The 12689-nt window shown below is 53.1% G+C and overlaps 1 protein-coding gene across 1 annotated transcript in view; it reads right to left on the reverse strand.

Moving 5' to 3' along the window:
* Positions 1 to 9392, reverse strand: part of SLC2A4RG (SLC2A4 regulator) — a 63691-nt gene extending 54299 nt beyond the window's left edge. The window contains exon 1 of the mRNA XM_058175974.1: positions 8819 to 9392. Within this exon, the coding sequence (XP_058031957.1) occupies positions 8819 to 9250 (432 nt within the window). The 5' untranslated portion in view covers positions 9251 to 9392. The remainder of the gene's footprint in view (positions 1 to 8818) is intronic.
* Positions 9393 to 12689: the final 3297 nt, after the last annotated feature.

Genomic DNA, 12689 nt, shown 5'->3' on the forward strand with positions numbered 1-12689 from the left:
TTGGCAACTTTGAGCCTGGTGGACTTCAACTCCCAGAATTAGATGTAGGGAAGGAGAGAAGATCTGACATGGTTGAAGACTAAGGGATCAAGGTGTAGGGATGTTATAGAACAGGGGTCTCCAACCTTGGCAACTTTGAGCCTGGTGGACGTCAACTCCCAGAATTAGATGTAGGGAAGGAGAGAAGATCTGACATGGTTGAAGACTAAGGGATCAAGGTGTAGGGATGTTATAGAACAGGGGTCTCCAACCTTGGCAACTTTGAGCCTGGTGGACGTCAACTCCCAGAATTAGATGTAGGGAAGGAGAGAAGATCTGACATGGTTGAAGACTAAGGGATCAAGGTGTAGGGATGTTATAGAACAGGGGTCTCCAACCTTGGCAACTTTGAGCCTGGTGGACGTCAACTCCCAGAATTAGATGTAGGGAAGGAGAGAAGATCTGACATGGTTGAAGACTAAGGGATCAAGGTGTAGGGATGTTATAGAACAGGGGTCTCCAACCTTGGCAACTTTGAGCCTGGTGGACGTCAACTCCCAGAATTAGATGTAGGGAAGGAGAGATCTGACATGGTTGAAGACTAAGGGATCAAGGTGTAGGGATGTTATAGAACAGGGGTCTCCAACCTTGGCAACTTTGAGCCTGGTGGACTTCAACTCCCAGAATTAGATGTAGGGAAGGAGAAGATCTGACATGGTTGAAGACTAAGGGATCAAGGTGTAGGGATGTTATAGAACAGGGTCTCAACCTTGGCAGCTTTGAGCCTGGTGGGCGTCAACTCCCAGAATCCCCAGCCAGCAAAGCTGGCTGGGGAATTCTGGGAGTTGACGTCCACCAGGCTCAAAGTTGCCAAGGTTGGAGACCCCTGTTATGGGGCTTGTAGTCCTGCAAATCCAGCCAACCCTCAGCCTCTTCCCCTAAAGGCTGCAGAGTCCCAGCCTCTATCTTAGATAAACACAGCAGGTGTAGACAGAGGAGCAGTGCGCATGCTCGCCCTCCGCGCCAACTGAAATTCAGACTCCGGGAAGGCTAGCGATAAGCATGTTGGAACATGGAATGTAATTCCTCAGCTCCGGCACGGGAATCTGCACTCCACATCAGGCTGAGAAACAACAGGCAGCTTGCAACGAGGAAGGCTGGACAAACTCCCACTGAAGATGGCTGCGCAGGGCAGGAATTGTGAGATCTTTCGCGCAACCTGCCCGGACACGCAACAAGCCAAAGAACTGGAATAAGGGATTGGGGGGGGTGTCCTTTTTTTTTTCTGGTCTCCCTACAACCATATAGGAAAAATGGCCGGGAATTTTGCACGCCCCCTGAATAAGCAAGGCCAAGGGCAAAAATTAAATCCCGTGGACAGCCAAGCTCAACCGAAATGAAGATGCATCAACGAATGCCGATATAATTTATAAATATTAAAGCTCGCTCCAAGACGGGAGCTCATTTTCTTGGCTACGGTACAAAAACCTGTCACTCTCTTACGGGATTATGTGTTGATTTCTCACTTTGAAATTTCCTTAGTGGACTCTACATCAAGGACTAACTAGGTACAAATTCTAGTTAGTTGGTTTTTTTTTTTTTACTTTTTGGAGACAGGCCCAGGAGTAACTGTAAATGTCCAGTTTGGTGGAGAAGTTATGGTGCTGGCCTAGAAACCAGTAGACGGTGCGTTCTAGTTCTGCCTTAGGCATTAAAGCCGATTGGGAGACTTTGGGCCAATCACCAGGAGACAGTGAGTTCTAGTCCCGCCTTAGGCATTAAAGCCAATTGGGCGACTTTGGGCCAATCACCAGGAGACGGTGAGTTCTAGTCCTGCTTTGGGCATGAAAGCTATCTGGGTGACTTTGGGCCAATCACCAGGAGACGGTGAGTTCTAGTTCCGCCTTGGGCATGAAAGCTATCTGGGTGACTTTGGGCCAATCACCAGGAGACGGTGAGTTCTAGTCCCGCCTTAGGCATGAAAGCTATCTGGGTGACTTTGGGCCAATCACCAGGAGACGGTAAGTTCTAGTTCCACTTTAGGCATGAAAGCCAATTGGGCGACTTTGGGCCAATCACCAGGAGACAGTGAGTTCTAGTCCCGCCTTGGGCATGAAAGCTATCTGGGTGACTTTGGGCCAATCACCAGGAGACGGTGAGTTCTAGTCCCGCCTCGGGCATGAAAACTATCTGGGTGACTTTGGGCCAATCACCAGGAGACGGTGAGTTCTAGTCCCGCCTTAGGCATGAAAGCCAGCTGGCTGACTTTGGGCCAATCAATCTCTCTCAACTGAACCCACCTCACAGGACTGTTGCTGTGGGGGAAAAGAGGAGGAGGAGGAGGAGGAGGAGGAGGAGGAAGAGAAGGAGGAGGAGGAGGAGGAGGAGGAGGAGGAGGAGGAGGAGGAGGAGGAGGAGGAGGAGGAGGAGGAGGAGAAGAGAGCATTCTTCATGTTTGGCAGCGGGTTACTTATAAAGTAATAAAGGTGAGATAAAAATTTAATAAATAAAAATAATAAAATAAATAACACCTGTATATCCATGGAGTTGCTTTGGCCACAATATGGAATTATCATAATCTTCCTCCAAAACTGTTTTTTGTCTTCTCAAAGATTCTATACTTCCAATATTCCCTGTTATGTCTCATCTAGATGTCTCCTCCAATTACTAACCAGGGGTGGCCCTGCTTAGCTTCCCAAGCTTGACCATGTGCTGCCACCTAGCAGAGCTAATGCAATTAGCACCCACCAATTAAAGTGTTTTATTATCTTTCAACTGCAAATTTTAGGGTACATTTTGAAGGATTCTTGGGTATAGATGAATGGTCAGGAAGGGGTCTTGCAACCCTGGAACAGTCTTTGTCATTCAGCCTTTCACAGCTAATATAGATACAAATATATAAATTTAATAAATAATTGCAAATAAATAAACTGATTGGAGAACTTAAAGAGAACAAGGAGGAACAAGGAAAAAAAGAGACAAGCACAATATTAGGGTGTAATTTCATGTCTATTTTAATTCCAGGTTCTGGATGCTATAAAAAAACACGGGAATCAATCAAGTTTATTTTGCATAAATGAGGCAAACAAACACAAAAGAGGCAAAACACAACATTCACACAAAATACATAATCCACATAGGGAGGTAACTCAGCATTTGCATTCATCCCACGGGTAGAAAAGACTTTCTTTTTAATCCAATTTGTTTCATGTTGAGCCAGTTTGGTGCAGTGGTTAAGGCACCAGGTTTCAAACTGGAAAGCAGCGAGTTCGAGTCCAGCCTTAGGCTCGAAAGCTGGCTGGGTAACTTTGGACCGATAAAAAAGAGAAAATAAGTTCTAGTTCCGCTTTAAGCATGGAAACCGGCTGGGTAACTTTGAGCCAATCATCAGGAGACTGTGAGTTCTAGTCCCGCCTCGGGCATGAAAGCTATCTGGGTGACTTTGGGCCAATCACCAGGAGACTGTGCGTTCTAGTCCCGCCTCGGGCATGAAAGCTATCTGGGTGACTTTGGGCCAATCACCAGGAGACTGTGAGTTCTAGTCCCGTCTCGGGCATGAAAGCTATCTGGGTGACTTTGGGCCAATCACCAGGAGACTGCGAGTTCTAGTCCCGCCTCGGGCATGAAAGCTATCTGGGTGACTTTGGGCCAGTCACCAGGAGACTGCGAGTTCTAGTCCCGCCTCGGGCATGAAAGCTATCTGGGTGACTTTGGGCCAGTCACCAGGAGACTGCGAGTTCTAGTCCCGCCTCGGGCATGAAAGCTAACCAGGTTGACTTTGGGCCAATCACCAGGAGACTGTGAGTTCTAGTCCCGCCTCAGGCATGAAAGCTATCTGGGTGACTTTGGGCCAGTCACCAGGAGACTGTGAGTTCTAGTCCCGCCTCGGGCATGAAAGCTATCTGGGTGACTTTGGGCCAGTCACCAGGAGACTGTGAGTTCTAGTCCCGCCTCGGGCATGAAAGCTATCTGGGTGACTTTGGGCCAGTCACCAGGAGACTGCGAGTTCTAGTCTCGCCTCGGGCATGAAAGCTATCTGGGTGACTTTGGGCCAGTCACCAGGAGACTGCGAGTTCTAGTCCCGCCTCGGGCATGAAAGCTATCTGGGTGACTTTGGGCCAGTCACCAGGAGACTGCGAGTTCTAGTCCCGCCTCGGGCATGAAAGCTATCTGGGTGACTTTGGGCCAGTCACCAGGAGACTGCGAGTTCTAGTCCCGCCTCGGGCATGAAAGCTATCTGGGTGACTTTGGGCCAATCACCAGGAGACTGCGAGTTCTAGTCCTGCCTCGGGCATGAAAGCTATCTGGGTGACTTTGGGCCAATCACCAGGAGACTGCGAGTTCTAGTCCTGCCTCGGGCATGAAAGCTATCTGGGTGACTTTGGGCCAATCACCAGGAGACTGCGAGTTCTAGTCCTGCCTCGGGCATGAAAGCTATCTGGGTGACTTTGGGCCAGTCACCAGGAGACTGCGAGTTCTAGTCCTGCCTCGGGCATGAAAGCTATCTGGGTGACTTTGGGCCAATCACCAGGAGACTGTGAGTTCTAGTCCCGCCTCGGGCACGAAAGCTATCTGGGTGACTTTGGGCCAATCACCAGGAGACTGTGCGTTCTAGTCCCGCCTCGGGCATGAAAGCTATCTGGGTGACTTTCGGTCAGTTCTCCCCTCTCATCTCAGCCAAGCCCACCTCACAGGGTTGTTGTTGTGAGGAAAATAGGAAGGCGTATTGGATATTGTTGGTCAGGTTGTCTTTGGAGCGAAGGTATTATACAAACCCAGGAAAAGAATAATGTCCGGGAAACAGGCCAAGCTAAGGCTGGACCTTGCCTAGTGGTCACCTGCAAGAGGCACAGCCCACCTGCTCCCCACCCAAACAAATCCATCTGTCTTGTATTCAAGTCGCGACACGCTTTCTGTCATCCACTCCTGAACTCTGGGATGATAACGGTCACCATTTCTGGATGGCAGAAATCCCACAGGTGTAGCTTCCTCCTTTGCAGTTACCGTAGTAACCACAGTCACGACTAACCTGGACAACCATGTTCCCCTCCCTTGCAAAACCATCATCCTGAACCATTTGGTGTGAGAGAACCGGGTAGATTTCCTCATCCCTTTTTCCCAATTCCTGTCCTTCCTGGCTTGCCGTCCTTTCTTTTGGAGTGGATTATCAAAAACTGTCAATCAAATCGGAATGGTTTGATTTTTTTCACTTTACAGATTGCAGAGTTGGAAGGGACCTTTGTAAGTCATCTAGTCCAACCCTTTCCCCCTCCCCTCAAGCTTGTTTGAGCCTTCTTTGTCTTTTTACCTGGATTTTGGGGGAGGGGAATCAGAAGGACTGAAGTCTCAAAGAGGCTTCCATCATTTGCCTCTAAAACAGGGGTCTCCAACCTTGGCAATTTTAAGACTTGTGAACTCCAACTCCCAGAATTCCTCAGCCAGCTTTGCTGGCTGAGGGACTCTGGGAGTTGAAGTCCACAAGTCTTAAAGGGACCAAGGTTGGAGACCCCTGGATAGAAGACCTCTACGGCCTCCCCAGGCTCTGAGCAGGGTCTCCAACCTTGGTTCCTTTAAGACTTGTGGACTTCAACTCCCAGAGTCCCTCAGCCAGCAAAGCAAAGCTGGCTGAGGAACTCTGGGAGTTGGAGTCCACAACTCTTAAAGTTGCCAAGGTTGGAGACCCCTGCTCTAAAAGGCCCCAAATTTGATTATTTAATTGCATTTTTGGGGGATAATATTTTTTTATTTTTTAACAAAACAGAAAACCAACAAGACATAACAAACAGTATTCTTCTAATATTTACATTCTTCTCCACCCACCTCTCATTTCATTTCATTATACTTATCTTTTTTGTCCCATTATCCCTTGTTTCTCTATATATATCTTTTCTTTTATGTACACTGAGAGCATCTGCACCAAGACAAATTCCTTGTGTGTCCAATCACACTTGGCCAATAAAAATTCTATTCTATTCTATTCTATTCTATTCTATTCTATTCTATTCTATTCTATTCTACGCTACGCTACGCTACGCCATGCCATGCCATGCTATGCTATTCTTTCCTTCCTGAGAGCATATGCACCAAAGACAAATTCCTTGTGTGTCCAATCACACTTGGCCAATAAAAATTCTATTCTATTCTATTCTATTCTATTCTATTCTATTCTATATATATTCTATCCCACTTATCCTTATGACAATTCCTTTTCCTTCGTGCACTACCATTTTTTTGTAGGTGTGTCTATGAGCTTTTCACCTTTTTTTCATCATTGATCATTTCTCATCTCTAGCCAATTATACCATTTGTTCCACATTATATAATATTCCGTATCTTCTTTATCTTTTAGCTCCTTTCTTAATTTATCCATCTCAGCACAATCCAGAATTTTTCTTATCACTTCCTTTCGTTGCATTTATAGGCTTGCTACGCAGAAGCAGGAGAGGCACCACCTCTCTCACCAGCAGCGCTTGCCGCACCAGCAACGCCGGCCCGCGGAAGCAGGTTTCTAGTCCTCATGAGCCTTGCTCGAGTCTAGTCCAGGGGTCTCCAACCTTGGCAACTTTTAAGCCTGGCGGACTTCAACTCCCAGAATCCCCCAGCCAGCAAAGCTCGAGTCTAGTCCAGGGGTCTCCAACCTCGGCAACTTGAAGCCTGGCGGACTTCAACTCCCAGAATCCCCCAGCCAGCAAAGCTCGAGTCTAGTCCAGGGGTCTCCAACCTCGGCAACTTGAAGCCTGGCGGACTTCAACTCCCAGAATCCCCCAGCCAGCAAAGCTCGAGTCTAGTCCAGAGGTCTCCAACCCGGCAACTTGAAGCCTGGCGGACTTCAACTCCCAGAATCCCCCAGCCAGCAAAGCTCGAGTCTAGTCCAGGGGTCTCTAACCTCGGCAACTTGAAGCCTGGCGGACTTCAACTCCCAGAATCCCCCAGCCAGCAACGCTCAAGTCTAGTCCAGGGGTCTCCAACCTCAGCAACTTGAAGCCTGGTGGACTTCAACTTCCAGAATCCCCCAGCCAGCAAACTTGAGTCTAGTCCAGGGGTCTCCAACCTTGTCAACTTTTAAGCCTGGCAGACTTCAACTCCCAGAATCCCCCAGCCAGCAAAGCTCGAGTCTAGTCCAGGGGTCTCCAACCTTGGCAACTTTTAAGCCTGGCAGACTTCAACTCCCAGAATCCCCCAGCCAGCAAAGCTCGAATCTAGTCTAGGGGTCTTCAACCTCGGCAACTTGAAGCCTGGCGGACTTCAACTCCCAGAATCCCCCAGCCAGCAAAGCTCGAGTCTAGTCCAGAGGTCTCCAACCCGGTAACTTGAAGCCTGGTGGACTTCAACTCCCAGAATCCCCCAGCCAGCAAAGCTGGGAGTTGAAGTCCGCCAGGCTTCAAGTTGCCAAGGCTGGAGATCCCTGGTCTAGTCTATGCTGGAAAAAAAACCAGGATTTTCCCGACCGGCTGGCACAGAGAAGCCACCGCCACCCACTTCCTTTTGCTGGGGGCGGAGAGGGGGGCATCAACTTGGCACCCTTGTCCCAGCAAACCCCGCTTGGAAGCCAACACGTGAGAACGGACCCAACACGGGTCTGTCTTCCTTCCTTCCTTCCTTCCTCTCCCCCACCCACTCTCGCGATCGCCCCGCAATGCCACTGGATCCCGGGGAAAGAGATCCACTGGATCCACTGGATCTCTTCCCCGGGATCCACCCGAAACGCGACCCGCCCGAGCTGCGAAGGGGGCGGATGCGCTTTCCACCCGGGCGGGAGGAGGACCCACCTTCGGGGGCCGGACGACCCCGGCTTCCCGGCGCGAGTGATTGATGAGCCTCCGGCCGAGCAGCGCAGCTCAACTCAGCTCAGCTCTGCTCCGAGGCCCCGCCAAAGCCGGGCGGAGCGAGAGGCGGCGGCCCCCGCGGCGGCTGGCCAAGTCCCGGCCCCCTTTCATCAGTCCCCTCCCTTCGGGTCAAACTTTTCCTTCGCAGCCGAAGAAGCCGCCGCCGCCGCGCCATTTTTTTCGCCCAGCCCGGTTCCCCGCCCGCCCCGCCGAAGCCCCCGACAAGGGTCCCGGGATAAGCGGCAGCCCCATCGGCAACGCAGGAGCCCGCGGGCGCCAGTCCTCTCTCTGCCCCAGCTCTCCCAGCTCCCAAGGCGGGGAGGGGAAAGATTCCCAGCCGTCTCAGTTTGGGGAATCTCCATGGGGGGAGCTTTGGCTTCTCTCCGGGTTAAGGGACTGGAGCCGGCGGGGGGCAACGCAAGGCAATCCAAACGTTCCCCCCACCCACCCCTGGTATTATCCAAAGGCGGAATCCCGGCTTTGGGAAGTCGTCCGGGCTGCTTGCAAAGAGTGGACCCGGGGCTGCAGCAGCTCCCCCCACCCTCAACCCCCAAGTCCTTTCACTCCGCCCCGTCCGCCTTCCTCCAAGGGGTTGGAAGGATCTCCTGCAATATGCCCCACGGGACCCCCTTCTCGCCCGGCTTTGCAAAGCGGGAGAAAGAGGCTCCTCCGCCCCCCCACCCCGTCCTTCCTCCTCCTCCTCCTCCCCCCCCCTCAGCCGGCCGGTCCTCGCCCTCTCCCCGATCTCCCTCCCACGTGCTTCTCCCCCTCCCTAACCCCCCCCAAGACCCCTTGGTTGGGGGGGAAGGGAGGAAAGGAGAGGTGGGGGGAGGACACCCGGCGGGCTTCCCCGTTGCAAGTCGCAACTCCGGCGCCTTGTCCAAGCCTCGTCGCAGGCCCGGCCCGGGGGGACACACCCACCCCGCTCCTTCTCCGGCCGCCCCGCCGACAGCCAAGGCCGGGCGGGCGGACGGACGGACGGACAGATAGACGGGCCGGGGAATCTTTCCTACCTTTTGCAAAAAGTGGACTTTGCTTCGGGCGCAACAGCAGCCGCCGCCGCCGCCGCCGCCACGGCCGGCGGTGGCAGCAGCAGCAGCGACGGCGGGTCTCCGTCCGGTGCCGTCCTCGCAGCTCCTGCGCCGGGCTCTCCTCCTCCGGAGCGACGCGGGATCTTCCTCCACCAGCACCGTGTAAACGGCGTTGCCCGGCGGCGCTACCGGAGGGTCGGGCGAAGCGGAGGCGAGCGGCTTGCAAGCGGCCGCCGCCGCCACCCCGCAGCACAAGGCGGCGGCGGCTGCAACGGATCCGGGGGCGGCGGCGGCGGCCGGGGGGCTGCTGTCAGGGCAGCAGGGCCCCGCTGACGTCAAGCCCGGCGGCGGGGAACAAATCCGGCCGGCCGGGGAAGCGGCGCGTTTGAAAAGCCGCGGCTTGGGGGCTTCCATGCTTGCAGGGGGAACGGCCGGCTCGCTTAGCGGCGGGGCGGGCCGGGCTTGCCCCCCCGGGGGCCCGGAGAGGGGCAAAGATCGGTGCAGGGTGAAGCCCCGCACGCCGCCGCCGCCGAGAGTTTCCCTCCAGCGAGCGGCGCTCCCCCGCCGGGCCACGCCCCCCCCCCTCCGCCTCGACCTGTCCCGCCCCCTCGGAGCTGGCGGCGGCTGCGGCGGCTGTCGGGTTGCTACAAAAAAAAAAAAAAAAAGGAAAGAAAAGAAAAAAAAAAGTGAAAATCTTCCCCGCTCCTTCGCCATTGGCTGGCGCGCTGTGTCAACATTCCAAAATGGAACGTTGCCCGGAGCCGGCTCGAGCGCTCATTGGTCGGGACGACGTTGCCAATTGTAAGCGAGGGAAGAGAGAGAGAGAGAGAGGGAGGAGGAGGCGGGGTGGGCGAGTCGCAGCGGCCGCCGCCGCGGTCTTTTTTTTTTTCCAGTCGCTTCGCAGCCGCCGCCGGTTATTCGTCTTGCGGCTCTCGGGCGCTTCTTTTTTTTTTGGGTGGGGGGTGTCTATATTTTTTTTAAGCGGATCGCCGTCCCAGCTCCGGCTTTGGCTCGGGAAGCCGGCGTGGAAGGCCGGCTTCGGGCTTGCTTTCCCCACTTCCCCGCCCGGTCTGTGCGCCGCTACTTCCCGCGGCCATAGGCTGGAGGCTGGGGGTGGGGATAGGCGGGTGGGGATAGGCGGCCGCCGGGCGGAGACTGCAAACCACCGGGAAGGAATCCGAGCGCGCTGAAGAACCAGAAGGCGCGGCTTGGCTCGTTGGAAAGGACGCCCTAAATGCGCTGGGGGGGGGGGTTGGGGGGGGCTGTTGGAAACCCCAACGCCGGTGACTCCAATGCGAATTTTGCATTATTTTTTCCCCCCGTGCGCTTTGCAGAGGATGGCAAATAAAGCCGACTCGCTTCCCTCCGAGTTTAGGTCGTCATTTATTTTTTTTCTCCCCCAGGCCCTGCATCACAGGTGGCTTTCAGCCGGTTCTGATCAGTTCTGGATCAGAACCAAATTTTGAGTAGTTCGGAGAACTTGGAGTAAAAATTCTGCCTGGCCCTCATCTATTCTTTGCCTCCCGAGTCCCAGCTGATCGGGAGGAAATGGGGATTTTGCAGTATCCTTCCCCCTGGAGTGGGGAGGGAATGGAGATTTTATAGTATCCTTCCCTTGGAGTGGGGTGGGAATGGAGATTTTGCAGTATGCTTTCCCTGGAGTGGGGTGGGAATGGAGATTTTACAGTATCCTTCCCCTGGAGTGGGGTGGGAATGGAGATTTTGCAGTATCCTTCCCCTGGAGTGGGGTGGGAATGGAGATTTAACAGTATCCTTCCCCTGGAGTGGGGTGGGAATGGAGATTTTATAGTATCCTTCCCTTGGAGTGGGGTGGGAATGGAGATTTTGCAGTATGCTTTCCCTGGAGTGGGGTGGGAATGGAGATTTTGCAGTATCCTTCCCCTGGAGTGGCGAGGGAATGGAGATTTTACAGTATCCTTCCCCTGGAGTGGGGTAGGAATGGAGATTTTGCAGTATCCTTCCCCTGGAGTGGGGTGGGAATGGAGATTTAGCAGTATCCTTCCCCTGGAGTGGGGCGGGAATGGAGATTTTGCAATATCCTTCCCCTGCAGTGGGGTGGGAATGGAGATTTTACAGTATCCTTCCCCTGGAGTGGGGAGGGAATGGAGATTTTGCAGTATTCTTCCACTGGAGTGGGATGGGAATGGAGATTTTGCAGTAACCTTCCCCTGGAGTGGGGAGGGAATGGAGATTTTACAGTATCTTTCCCCTGCCATGCCTACCAAGTCACGCCCACCAAGCTACATCCACAGAACCAGTAGTAAAAATTTTGTATATACCCATCACCGCCCTGCATGTAGAAAGTGAGCTCATCCAGCGGCTTTGATGAACTAACTCCCTTTCTACGTGCGAGGCCTGGAAAAAAATTCCCCACCCTCAGCCTTTTCCTACCTAAAAGAGAACCTTGCCTCTCCCACGCTTTTTTTTTTAAAAAAAAGTCTGAAGAAATCCATAACTGACACGTAAAACTCTTTAAAAAATAGGACTCCATTGTCCTGGCAACTCCAGTTGAAAGTGTCAAAAGCTTTGATCTGTGGTTTTCAAACTTGACAACCTGAAGATGGGTGGACTTCAACTCCCAGAAGGCTCTGCTCTGCGTGCGAATGGTTGAGCGGCTTTCTGGGTTTCTCAAACTTTTGTGCAAAGTTCTCCCGATTAGCATTGGTGGCCCAACCATCTGCACTGCTAATTAAGCTAATTAAAACAAGAGAAATGGCCTTCTGGCCATCTTCTTCAAAATCTTCAGCGATGGGGAACCACAACCTCTTCCAGGTTCCATTCTTGGATAAATCTGACTTTTCTGAATATATTTTGCTTAAGTGAAAGAGACAGCATGCTGAATAACAGAATTGGAAGGGACCTAGGAGATCTTCTAGTCCAGCCCCCTGCTCAAGCAGGAGACCCTATACCAGTGATGGCTAACTTCTTTGCTGTCACGTACCAAAAGCGGAGCGAGGGGGGCACGCACATACCCACACCCATAATTCAATGCCCCCCCCGCGCCCCTCCCCCCCGTGCATGTGTGTGGGATACACACACACCCCACACGCTGTTTTGGGCCTAGCAGGCCTACCTGAAGCCTCCAGAGCAGGGGTCTCCAACCTTGGCAACTTTAAGACTTGTGGACTTCAACTCCCAGCTTTGCTGGCTGAGGAATTCTGGGAGTTGAAGTCCACAAGTCTTAAAGTTGCCAAGGTTGGAGACCCCTGCTCCAGAGGGCGAAAACGGCCTTCCTCACCCCACCCCTCCAGAGGCCCTCCGGAGATCGGAAATTGGCCCGTTTCCCGACTTCTGGTGGGCCTGGTAGGCCTGTTTTTTGCCCTCCCCAGATTCCAGAAGCTTTCCTGGAGGCTGGGGAGGGCAAAAACAACCTTCCCCACTCCACCAGGAGGCCCACCGGAGCCTGGAAACACCCTCCCAGAGCCTCTGTGCGAGCTCTGTACTTACCTGGCATCCAAAATGGGCCGCGTGGAGACTCCTGGGAGGGGAAGTGTGGGCAGGGCCAGCCGAAAATCACGCTAGGGCAACAGCTCGCGTGCTTAAAGAGACCTGTGGTATGTATGCCATAGGTTCGCCATCATGGCCCTAGACCATTTCAGATATGTGACTGTCTAGTCTCTTCTTAAAAACTTCCAGTGATGGAGCACCCACCACTTCTGGTGGCAAGCTGTTCCACTGGTTAATTGTCCTCACCGCTAGGAAGTTTCTCCTCAATTCCCGGTTACTTCTCTCCTTCATTAGTTTCCATCCGTCGTTTCTTGTCTTCGCAATCCAGGATTTCCTGTGAAGACTGATGAATGGGATCTATTCTTTAGATGCTCACAGCTACAGG

This window comes from Ahaetulla prasina, chromosome 3 (genome assembly GCF_028640845.1).
Source record: "Ahaetulla prasina isolate Xishuangbanna chromosome 3, ASM2864084v1, whole genome shotgun sequence".
NCBI lineage: Eukaryota > Metazoa > Chordata > Lepidosauria > Squamata > Colubridae > Ahaetulla > Ahaetulla prasina.